Genomic DNA, 12,095 nt, shown 5'->3' with positions numbered 1-12,095 from the left:
TTTCCTGTGTGTTTCTGGAACTCCCATAATAGTGAATAGAAGTTATGGAAATAGCGTAGCACAACAAGCCCTGGTTTTTCTGAAACTCGGGAGCTATAGAAGCTGTGTAGCCGGCTGTGCTTTACGGCTTTTATAAGTCCCATTCACTTGTATTGGAGTTCTGGAAACAGCGTAGCAAATCGAAAACCCAGCCACATCATAACAGTGGCCGGAGCAAAGCGACAGCGGCAAAAGAAAGGACAGGGGTCCCCGTGCGGGTCACAGAGGTGGAACCCGAATCTGTCAGACATTTATGGCATATCCTGTGGATATGCCATAAATGTCTGAAATGTCTTTAATCTAATTTTTCTAAAGTTCACTTAGGTGGAAAGTGTATTTTTGGAATTCTGAGGCAGATTTTACTCTGCCTGCACGCCGATTTTCGCTGCGTTTTGTGCAGCATTTTTCGCCCGCGGCCATTGAGCGCCGCGGGCATAAAAAGTCGCGAAATACACTTTCTCTGCCTCCCATTGATGTCAATAAGAGGTCAGAGGCGTAAACGCCTGAAGATAGGACATGTCGCTTCTACTTCCCGCGAGCTGGGTTTTCCGCTCGCGGGAAAAAACTTCTCCGCCTCCCATTGAAATCAATGGGAGCCATTTTTGGCCATTTTTTAGTGCGTTTTCAGCCGCGGTTTCCGCGTAGAAAAACTCTGTATGAAATGGCCCTAAAAAGAACATGATATAATGTAAAAGGTCCGGTTTTTAATGCAACTCCGCATGATATTTAAAAAATAAAACACTTAACATATATATATATATATATATATATATACACACATACACGCTACCGTTCAAAAGTTTAGGGTCACTTTGAAATTCTGGTTTTTAATGCAATATCTACATAGGTGTATAGAGGCCCATTTCCAGCAACCATCACTCCAGTGTTCTAATGGTACATTGTGTTTGCTAACTGTGTTAGAAGGCTAATGGATGATTAGAAAACACTTGAAAACCCTTGTGCAATTATGTTAGCACCGCTGTAAACAGTTTTGCTGTTTAGAGGAGCTATAAAACTGACCTTCCTTTGAGCTAGTTGAGAATCTGGAGCATTACATTTGTGGGTTCGATTAAACTCTCCAAATGGCTAGAAAAAGAGAGCTTTCATGTGAAACTCGACAGTCTATTCTTGTTCTTAGAAATGAAGGCTATTCCATGCGAGAAATTGCCACGAAACTGAAGATTTCCTACAACGGTGTGTACTACTCCCTTCAGAGGACAGCACAAACAGGCTCTAACCAGAGTAGAAAGAGAAGTGGGAGGCCCCGCTGCACAACTGAGCAACAAGACAAGTACATTAGAGTCTCTAGTGTGAGAAATAGACGCCTCACAGGTCCTCAACTGGCAGCTTCATTAAATAGTACCCGCAAAACGCCAGTGTCAACGTCTACAGTGAAGAGGCGACTCCGGGATGCTGGCCTTCAGGGCAGAGTGGCAAAGAAAAAGCCATATCTGAGACTGGCTAATAAAAGGAAAAGATTAATATGGGCAAAAGCACACAGATATTGGACAGACGAAGATTGGAAAAAAGTGTTATGGACAGACGAATCGAAGTTTGAGGTGTTTGGATCACACAGAAGAACATTTGTGAGACGCAGAACAACTGAAAAGATGCTGGAAGAGTGTCTGACGCCATCTGTCAAGCATGGTGGAGGTTATGTGATGGTCTGGGGTTGCTTTGGTGCTGGTAAAGTGGGAGATTTGTACAAGGTAAGAGGTATTTTGAATAAGGAAGGCTAGCACTCCATTTTGCAACGCCATGCCATACCCTGTGGACAACGCTTGATTGGAGCCAATTTCATCCTACAACAGGACAATGACCCAAAGCACACCTCCAAATTATGCAAGAACTATTTAGGGAAGAAGCCGGCAGCTGGTATTCTATCTGTAATGGAGTGGCCAGCGCAGTCACCAGATCTCAACCCCATAGAGCTGTTGTGGGAGCAGCTTGACCGTATTGTAAGCAAGAAGTGCCCATCAAGCCAATCCAACTTGTGGGAGGGGCTTCTGGAAGCATGGGGTGAAATTTCTCCCGATTACCTCAGCAAATTAACAGCTAGAATGCCAAAGGTCTGCAATGCTGTAATTGCTGCAAATGGAGCATTCCAAGACGAAAGCAAAGTTTGAAGGAGAAAATTATTATTTCAAATAAAAATCATTATTTCTAACCTTGTCAATGTCTTGACTATATTTTCTAGTCATTTTGCAACTCATTTGATAAATATAAGTGTGAGTTTTCATGGAAAACAGAAAACTGTCTGGGTGACCCCAAACTTTTGAACGGTAGTGTATATATATATATATATATATATATATATATATATAAAAAACAATGCCCCCCCCCCCCCGCTGTAAATTATAAAAAAGAATAGAAGTTGCTGAGGAAGACAAAGCTGTGTACATTTATATAGGTCACGGAACTCCGATGTGACTTGCATATATTCTTACTAATTAATGGTATACGGTACAGAATTCCTTAAAAAAAAAAGCACACCTTCTTTTTGAAGAGTAAGACCGGATTCACACAAGCGTGTTTGGTCCACGATATATGGTCCGTATGTCGGCAGTATTTCCCGGACAGAACACACTGCAGGGAGCTAGGCTCGTATCGTCATAGTTATGTATGATGCTAGGAGTCGCTGCCTCGCTGCGGGCAAAACATGATTACAGTACAGGAATGTTTTCCCGCAGCGAGGCAGCGACTCCTAGCATCATACATAACTATGACGATACGAGCCCAGCTCCCTGCAGGTGTGTATTATAATGTTCCGCAGCATCTGAGGTGTGTGTTATAATGTTCTGCAGCATCTGAGGTGTGTGTTATAATGTTCCGCAGCATCTGAGGTGTGTATTATAATGTTCCGCAGCATCTGAGGTGTGTATTATAATGTTCTGCAGCATCTGAGGTGTGTGTTATAATGTTCTGCAGCATCTGAGGTGTGTGTTATAATGTTCCGCAGCATCTGAGGTGTGTGTTATAATGTTCCGCAGCATCTGAGGTGTGTGTTATAATGTTCCGCAGCATCTGAGGTGTGTGTTATAATGTTCCGCAGCATCTGAGGTGTGTATTATAATGTTCCGCAGCATCTGAGGTGTGTGTTATAATGTTCCGCAGCATCTGAGGTGTGTATTATAATGTTCCGCAGCATCTGAGGTGTGTGTTATAATGTTCCGCAGCATCTGAGGGGTGTATTATAATGTTCCGCAGCATCTGAGGTGTGTGTTATAATGTTCCGCAGCATCTGAGGTGTGTGTTATAATGTTCCGCAGCATCTGAGGTGTGTGTTATAATGTTCCGCAGCATCTGAGGTGTGTGTTATAATGTTCCGCAGCATCTGAGGTGTGTATTATAATGTTCCGCAGCATCTGAGGTGTGTGTTATAATGTTCCGCAGCATCTGAGGTGTGTGTTATAATGTTCCGCAGCATCTGAGGTGTGTGTTATAATGTTCCGCAGCATCTGAGGTGTGTGTTATAATGTTCCGCAGCATCTGAGGTGTGTGTTATAATGTTCCGCAGCATCTGAGGTGTGTGTTATAATGTTCCGCAGCATCTGAGGTGTGTGTTATAATGTTCCGCAGCATCTGAGGTGTGTGTTATAATGTTCCGCAGCATCTGAGGTGTGTGTTATAATGTTCCGCAGCATCTGAGGTGTGTGTTATAATGTTCCGCAGCATCTGAGGTGTGTGTTATAATGTTCCGCAGCATCTGAGGTGTGTGTTATAATGTTCCGCAGCATCTGAGGTGTGTGTTATAATGTTCCGCAGCATCTGAGGTGTGTGTTATAATGTTCCGCAGCATCTGAGGTGTGTGTTATAATGTTCCGCAGCATCTGAGGTGTGTGTTATAATGTTCCGCAGCATCTGAGGTGTGTGTTATAATGTTCCGCAGCATCTGAGGTGTGTATTATAATGTTCCGCAGCATCTGAGGTGTGTGTTATAATGTTCCGCAGCATCTGAGGTGTGTGTTATAATGTTCCGCAGCATCTGAGGTGTGTGTTATAATGTTCCGCAGCATCTGAGGTGTGTGTTATAATGTTCCGCAGCATCTGAGGTGTGTGTTATAATGTTCCGCAGCATCTGAGGTGTGTGTTATAATGTTCCGCAGCATCTGAGGTGTGTGTTATAATGTTCCGCAGCATCTGAGGTGTGTGTTATAATGTTCCGCAGCATCTGAGGTGTGTGTTATAATGTTCCGCAGCATCTGAGGTGTGTGTTATAATGTTCCGCAGCATCTGAGGTGTGTATTATAATGTTCCGCAGCATCTGAGGTGTGTATTATAATGTTCCGCAGCATCTGAGGTGTGTGTTATAATGTTCCGCAGCATCTGAGGTGTGTGTTATAATGTTCCGCAGCATCTGAGGTGTGTGTTATAATGTTCCGCAGCATCTGAGGGGTGTATTATAATGTTCCGCAGCATCTGAGGTGTGTGTTATAATGTTCCGCAGCATCTGAGGTGTGTGTTATAATGTTCTGCAGCATCTGAGGTGTGTATTATAATGTTCCGCAGCATCTGAGGTGTGTGTTATAATGTTCCGCAGCATCTGAGGTGTGTATTATAATGTTCCGCAGCATCTGAGGTGTGTGTTATAATGTTCCGCAGCATCTGAGGGGTGTATTATAATGTTCCGCAGCATCTGAGGTGTGTGTTATAATGTTCCGCAGCATCTGAGGTGTGTGTTATAATGTTCCGCAGCATCTGAGGTGTGTGTTATAATGTTCCGCAGCATCTGAGGTGTGTGTTATAATGTTCCGCAGCATCTGAGGTGTGTGTTATAATGTTCCGCAGCATCTGAGGTGTGTGTTATAATGTTCCGCAGCATCTGAGGTGTGTGTTATAATGTTCCGCAGCATCTGAGGTGTGTGTTATAATGTTCCGCAGCATCTGAGGTGTGTGTTATAATGTTCCGCAGCATCTGAGGTGTGTGTTATAATGTTCCGCAGCATCTGAGGTGTGTGTTATAATGTTCCGCAGCATCTGAGGTGTGTGTTATAATGTTCCGCAGCATCTGAGGTGTGTGTTATAATGTTCCGCAGCATCTGAGGTGTGTGTTATAATGTTCCGCAGCATCTGAGGTGTGTGTTATAATGTTCCGCAGCATCTGAGGTGTGTATTATAATGTTCCGCAGCATCTGAGGTGTGTATTATAATGTTCCGCAGCATCTGAGGTGTGTGTTATAATGTTCCGCAGCATCTGAGGTGTGTGTTATAATGTTCCGCAGCATCTGAGGTGTGTGTTATAATGTTCCGCAGCATCTGAGGTGTGTGTTATAATGTTCCGCAGCATCTGAGGTGTGTGTTATAATGTTCCGCAGCATCTGAGGTGTGTGTTATAATGTTCCGCAGCATCTGAGGTGTGTGTTATAATGTTCCGCAGCATCTGAGGTGTGTGTTATAATGTTCCGCAGCATCTGAGGTGTGTGTTATAATGTTCCGCAGCATCTGAGGTGTGTGTTATAATGTTCCGCAGCATCTGAGGTGTGTATTATAATGTTCCGCAGCATCTGAGGTGTGTATTATAATGTTCCGCAGCATCTGAGGTGTGTGTTATAATGTTCCGCAGCATCTGAGGTGTGTGTTATAATGTTCCGCAGCATCTGAGGTGTGTGTTATAATGTTCCGCAGCATCTGAGGGGTGTATTATAATGTTCCGCAGCATCTGAGGTGTGTGTTATAATGTTCCGCAGCATCTGAGGTGTGTGTTATAATGTTCCGCAGCATCTGAGGTGTGTATTATAATGTTCCGCAGCATCTGAGGTGTGTATTATAATGTTCCGCAGCATCTGAGGTGTGTGTTATAATGTTCCGCAGCATCTGAGGTGTGTGTTATAATGTTCCGCAGCATCTGAGGTGTGTGTTATAATGTTCCGCAGCATCTGAGGGGTGTATTATAATGTTCCGCAGCATCTGAGGTGTGTGTTATAATGTTCCGCAGCATCTGAGGTGTGTGTTATAATGTTCCGCAGCATCTGAGGTGTGTGTTATAATGTTCCGCAGCATCTGAGGTGTGTGTTATAATGTTCCGCAGCATCTGAGGTGTGTGTTATAATGTTCCGCAGCATCTGAGGTGTGTATTATAATGTTCCGCAGCATCTGAGGTGTGTGTTATAATGTTCCGCAGCATCTGAGGTGTGTATTATAATGTTCCGCAGCATCTGAGGTGTGTGTTATAATGTTCCGCAGCATCTGAGGTGTGTGTTATAATGTTCCGCAGCATCTGAGGGGTGTATTATAATGTTCTGCAGCATCTGAGGTGTGTATTATAATGTTCCGCAGCATCTGAGGTGTGTGTTATAATGTTCCGCAGCATCTGAGGTGTGTGTTATAATGTTCCGCAGCATCTGAGGTGTGTGTTATAATGTTCCGCAGCATCTGAGGTGTGTGTTATAATGTTCCGCAGCATCTGAGGTGTGTGTTATAATGTTCCGCAGCATCTGAGGTGTGTGTTATAATGTTCCGCAGCATCTGAGGTGTGTGTTATAATGTTCCGCAGCATCTGAGGTGTGTGTTATAATGTTCCGCAGCATCTGAGGGGTGTATTATAATGTTCTGCAGCATCTGAGGTGTGTATTATAATGTTCTGCAGCATCTGAGGGGTGTATTATAATGTTCCGCAGCATCTGAGGTGTGTATTATAATGTTCCGCAGCATCTGAGGGGTGTATTATAATGTTCTACAATATGAGGGGTGTATTATGATTGCGTATTAGGCCTTGTTCACATCACCGTCGGGTTCCGTTTGGGGTTTTAGTTCATCCATTCCGTCAGGGGAACAGATGAACAGAAACCATCCCTTCCGTTTGCCTCACCATTGACTACAATGGTAATGCTTTCGTTGCAGTTGGTTTCCGTTTGTTTCCGTTCTGTCAAGTTTCATTTATTTTTCACGGAAACAATAGCGTAGTCGGTAACTGAACCCATTTGTTAAATTGAAATACAAAATAGCAGTAAAATATCATCTATTACTGTATAAGCCAATCACCACAGACCACAGTCTACATATATGATTTGCACGAGACTGCCTTTTTGATGAACAGATCCGTAAATACATTTTTTTGTGTATACTGAAACGGTTGTTTTATTTTTTAGACTATAAAGTACAGAATATACACAAGTGTGTGATAAACCGGTGTAACGGATTACATCAATTCACCGCTCCGGTAGAGGAATACTTATTGAACAGTAACAATCTCGCTTTAACATGTGTCTTCACCAAATGATGGCATTTTACTCAACCAGCGAGATAACAAAATGCCTAAATAATCAATCACACAGTCTATAGGGCAGGTGGCCGGAGCCGGCTATGGAAGTGCTGGTGCAAAGCATTCATTTCTACCACTAATTCTACCACCTCAGGAGCAGAAAATATGGTTAAAGGAGGGGCCCATAGATGAGGAATCCAAAAACGCCAGGCAAGGAGAGGAGTGAGGAACGCCAAAGGTTTTATTTTTTTATTCTTACCGATGGTTTCAAAGAACAGATCTAACGCAGCGACGTCAATGGCGAAACAAAAACGTATATATGAAAAAATACAGACAAAGTGGTCAAAACATCAAACATAAAAAAAAGTATACAAATGTGGATTATTTATGGCTTTATCTGTGAGATGATAAATATTTACAGCAGAACGATGAGATATTTGGCGGGTCCCGCTGATTTCACACGGATAATGGTCGCAGTCCTGATGTTCTCCAATGTCCCATTATATAGTGGCATATATCCTAATCCCACAGCATCAACATGCCTAGCTACATTCTTATTATTACTCATATATAAAAAACGTGTGCCGGCAATAACCAATCAGATGCCGGCACTCATTTTCTAAATGGTTCTAAAAATTGACATTGAAAAGTTTCAGTTCTGAGTGAGTCAAGACTGAGTCAAGGGGTAGGCATAGTCACATGACTTATTAACCCTCTGCTACTACATATATTTTACTTCGGGCCGGTTCACATCGGCGTTGGGCTTCCGTTAGCTGTCTGTTCGTCAGTTCTGTCAGAGGAACAAATGAACGGAAAGACAAACGGAAAGCATTGTTTCCATTTGCGTTACCATTCATTTCAATGGATTTTTTTGTTTCAGTTTGCCTCTGTTCCGCTAGGCTTCCGTCTTTTTTTTTTCACAGAAACAATAGCGTATTGTGCTGCGCTATTATTTCCGTGAAAAAAAAAACAGACACCTAGCGGGACAGAGGCAAACTGAAACAAAAAACATATCATTGATATCAATGGTAACGCAAATAGAAACAATGCTTTCCGTTCAGAACAGATGAACGGAAAGCCAACGCTGATGTGAACAGGCGCGAAGTTAAAAAAACAACAGAACACTCTCCAAAACGGAAACTTCCACAGACCAGACATATACAAAAACCGCTCATGGTTGGGCAGCGCGCTCCGCGTACACGGGAGTATATGCCCGATTACATCCTGAAGAAGGAGCTGCAGCATATGAATCCCCCTTCCCCCGCAGGTCTCACATCAGGAGATTAGTTAGATAAACATGATCGATTGTCTACCGAAATGAATGATATCCATGGACAGATCGACTTGTTTTAAACCTTTAAAACAATCGTGGGAGATTTATCAAAACGGTCTAAGACAAAAACTGGCCTTAGTGCCCACAGCAACCAATCACAGAGCAAAATAAAAGCTGAACTCTGATTGGTTGTGAAAGGAAACTAGGTCAGTTTTTATGTCAATTAATTTTGATAAATTAAGTCCATTATGTTTGGAAAAATAATGAAAAAAAAATCTTACATTTTTATTTTACAAAGCCCCCTCTAATACACAAGGCGCTTAAAAAAAATGACGCGTAAAAGCGTCAAAAACGCTTTTTGCAAAGCGCTCTTTGAAGTACAGGCATTTTTTATGCGTTTTTTTAGTGCATAATTAGGACTCCCATTGACTATGGGAGTTTGGCGCATTTTCGGAACGTTTTAACTTGATGCTTCTTTTTTTTTATACAACGCGTTTTTTAAACACGCAAGCATAAAAAAAACCGCATCGTATGCACTACAATGAGTGTTCCAATTCCCATGTTAATGGGAAGCTTAAAGCATGCGTTTTTTACGCGTTTTTCGGCGAATAAAATGTGGCAAAAACGTGTCAAATACACGCCGAGTGAACAAGGCCTTACATACATATATATATTCATAGTTACTTACATATAAACAAATACCATCACAGAAAAACATTCCATTTATTAGAAAACATAAAAGTAGGTAATGCCGGTAAAATGACCACTTTTGATAAAATAAATGACGAATGGAAAAACAATGAAAAAAAAAAAACGTACATTTTAGTTTTACAGAACCCTCTCTAAGGCCCTGTTCACATGGAGGATTTTGCAGGCAGATTTTGACCTGCTTGAACTCTGCCACGGTTTTAGCAGCGTTTTTCGCCTACAGCCATGGAGCGCCGCAGGCAGAAAAAACGGCAAAAAATGCTTTTTTTTGCCTCCCATTGATTTCAGAGGCGGTAGCGCAGCAAGAAACAACATGCGAGTGGCTAAAAAACGCCTCAGTAAATAAATGGTTTCCCCGTCAAAATCAGCGCCAAAAAACTCTGTGTGAACTGGGGCCGATACACAATAAATGCAAAACAAAACTCCAATGAAAGAATTTTTTTTTTTATAAAAAATCATATATATATATTTATTCATCGTAACTCACATATAAACAAATCCCATCCATTCATCACAAATATAGACGTAGATAATACCTGTAAAATGACCAGAGCGTTCTCTACGGACAGCTCATCGGAGGGCAGACCTTCACTTTTCCAAATGAGTTGTTCGCTTTCCGTAGACAAAAACCTCCTTAAATCAAAGGCTGGGGAAAATAGGAAAATCAATGTGAGTTACCGTCCTATTCAGCGAATGAGCTCGACGCGGAGAAGACGATAGCAATTTGCGGTGTACGGTCAACTAATCCTAATCACTCCCATGTTGTAGACATAGAAATACTAGACGTAGCTCAGGAAACAGAATCTCTACACAGAAACGCTGCTAATTACTTCATTAGAGAAACGCATCGTCCGCATTAATCTACACGAGCAACGTGACGTCCCCGCAATCATTAGACGTCATCGATAGGCAATCTATTACATTAAAGGGGTAGTCCGGTATTTAACAAATAAAGGTGTTTTTTTTTTTGTATAATGACAAGTTCTACAATGTTCCAATATACTTTCCATATCAATTTCTCATGGTTTTCAAGATCTTTGCTAGCTGTCATTTAATAGGAGCCTTCATTGGATAAAGATCTGTCATAGTCATGTGATGGACACACAGGTGCACGACTCGTTACAAGACTCTGATAACTGTACCGTAACAAGCCAGGTGTCTGTGTGTCCCAACACATGACCGGGAAAGATTTTTATTCATTGGTAGAAAACGATGATTCCTGTTGAATGACAGCAAGCAGAGATTTTGAAAACCATGAGGAATTAATATACTGAAAGATTGTATAACTGTAATACACAGCCACATTCCCGCAGCACCAACTCTCCAAAATCTGGCTCAGCAGGGCAGCACATCATTAATGCAGCAAATGAAGGACAACTGATATAGACAAGGGATGGGTAAAGCTTCTTTCCATTAAAAGGCTTGACCAGGGTTAGAAAAACATGGCTACTTTCTTCCAAAAAACAGTGCCATACCTATCCATGGTTTGTGTGTGGTATTGCAGTTCAGCTCCATTCACTTCAATGAAGCAGAGTTGCAATACCAGACATAACCCATAGACAGGTGCGGCACTGTTTTTAAAAGAAAGCAGCCATGTTTTTCTAATCCTGGACTACCCCTTTAAGAAGATCCCCCAGCTACTAGCTAAGGAGAGCGATACTGCTGCTATCAAATTGAAATCTACTCCAAATCTTGAAATCAATAGGCTGTCCATGTAATAGATAGATATGGCGGGTCTTCCAGATTAAGACACTCTTTGTAGCCACGCTCCACTCCGGCTAATATAGGGGGGGTTCTGACTAAAATAACCTCCTCTATTAAAGTGGTATTCCCAAAATCATAAATTATCACCGATTCACAGGATAGGTGATAATCTTCTGATTGCTGGGGACCCCACTGCTAGGACCCCCACAGTTCGTGAGAACAGGGGTCTCGAACCCCCAGATCCTCCTCACGATTTGACTGCAGTGTGAAGGACATTGAATGAAGCGGCGGTAGAGAATGAGCGCTGCCACTCAAAGTCTATGGAATGGCGGAAAAAAACGAGTGCAGCGCTTGGTTGTTTCCGTCATTCTTACAGACTGAGAATGGAGCGGTGGGCGCATGCTCAACTGCCGTCCTATTCAAGCTCCTCCTTACTGTGGTCAAGCATTAAGGCAGATTTTTTTTGTTTTCGGGACCCCGTTATCACGATCGGTTGTGGTCCCAGCAGTGGGCACCCAGCGATCAGAAAACTATCACCTATCCTGTGAATAGATAATAATTTATGATTTTGGGACTACGCCTTTAAAGAGGCTCTGTCACCACATTATAAGTGCCCTATCTCCTACATAATGTGATCGGCGCTGTAATGTAGATTACAGCAGAGTTTTTTTATTTAGAGAAACGATCATTTTTGACGGAGTTATGACCTTTTTTAGCTTTATGCTAATGAGTTTCTTAATGGACAACTGGGAGTGTTTTACTTTTTGACCAAGTGGGCGTTGTGGAGAGAAGTGTATGACGCTGACCAATCAGTGACCAATCAGCGTCATACACTTCTCTCCATTCATTTCCTCAGCGCATAGTGATCTAGTAAGATCACTATGTGCTGTGTAAATGAATGGAGAGCAGTGTATGACGCTGATTGGTCGCTGATTGGTCAGCGTCATACACTTCTCTCCACAACGCCCACTTGGTCAAAAAGTAAAACACTCCCAGTTGTCCATTAAGAAACTCATTAGCATAAAGCTAAAAAAGGTCATAACTCCGTCAAAAATGATCGTTTCTCTAAATAAAAAACCACTGCTGTAATCTACATTACAGCGCCGATCACATTATGTAGAAGACAGGGCACTTATAATGTGGTGACAGAGCCTCCTTAACTCAGAATGC

At 42.2% G+C, this 12,095-nt stretch overlaps 1 protein-coding gene across 7 annotated transcripts in view; it reads right to left on the bottom strand.

Moving 5' to 3' along the window:
* Positions 1-12,095, bottom strand: part of DYNC2H1 (dynein cytoplasmic 2 heavy chain 1) — a 372,805-nt gene that overhangs the window by 208,844 nt on the left and 151,866 nt on the right. For all 7 annotated transcript variants that reach the window (XR_012881305.1, XM_075851543.1, XM_075851542.1 and 4 more), the window contains one exon: positions 9,758-9,867. Coding sequence is in view for 6 of the 7 variants with exons in the window: in XM_075851543.1 (XP_075707658.1) it covers positions 9,758-9,867 (110 nt within the window). In the remaining variant the exon portion in view is untranslated. The remainder of the gene's footprint in view (positions 1-9,757; positions 9,868-12,095) is intronic.

Source organism: Rhinoderma darwinii, chromosome 2 (assembly GCF_050947455.1).
Source record: "Rhinoderma darwinii isolate aRhiDar2 chromosome 2, aRhiDar2.hap1, whole genome shotgun sequence".
In the NCBI taxonomy this organism is placed as follows: Eukaryota; Metazoa; Chordata; class Amphibia; order Anura; family Rhinodermatidae; genus Rhinoderma; species Rhinoderma darwinii.
This window is presented reverse-complemented; position numbering and strand designations above follow the sequence as displayed.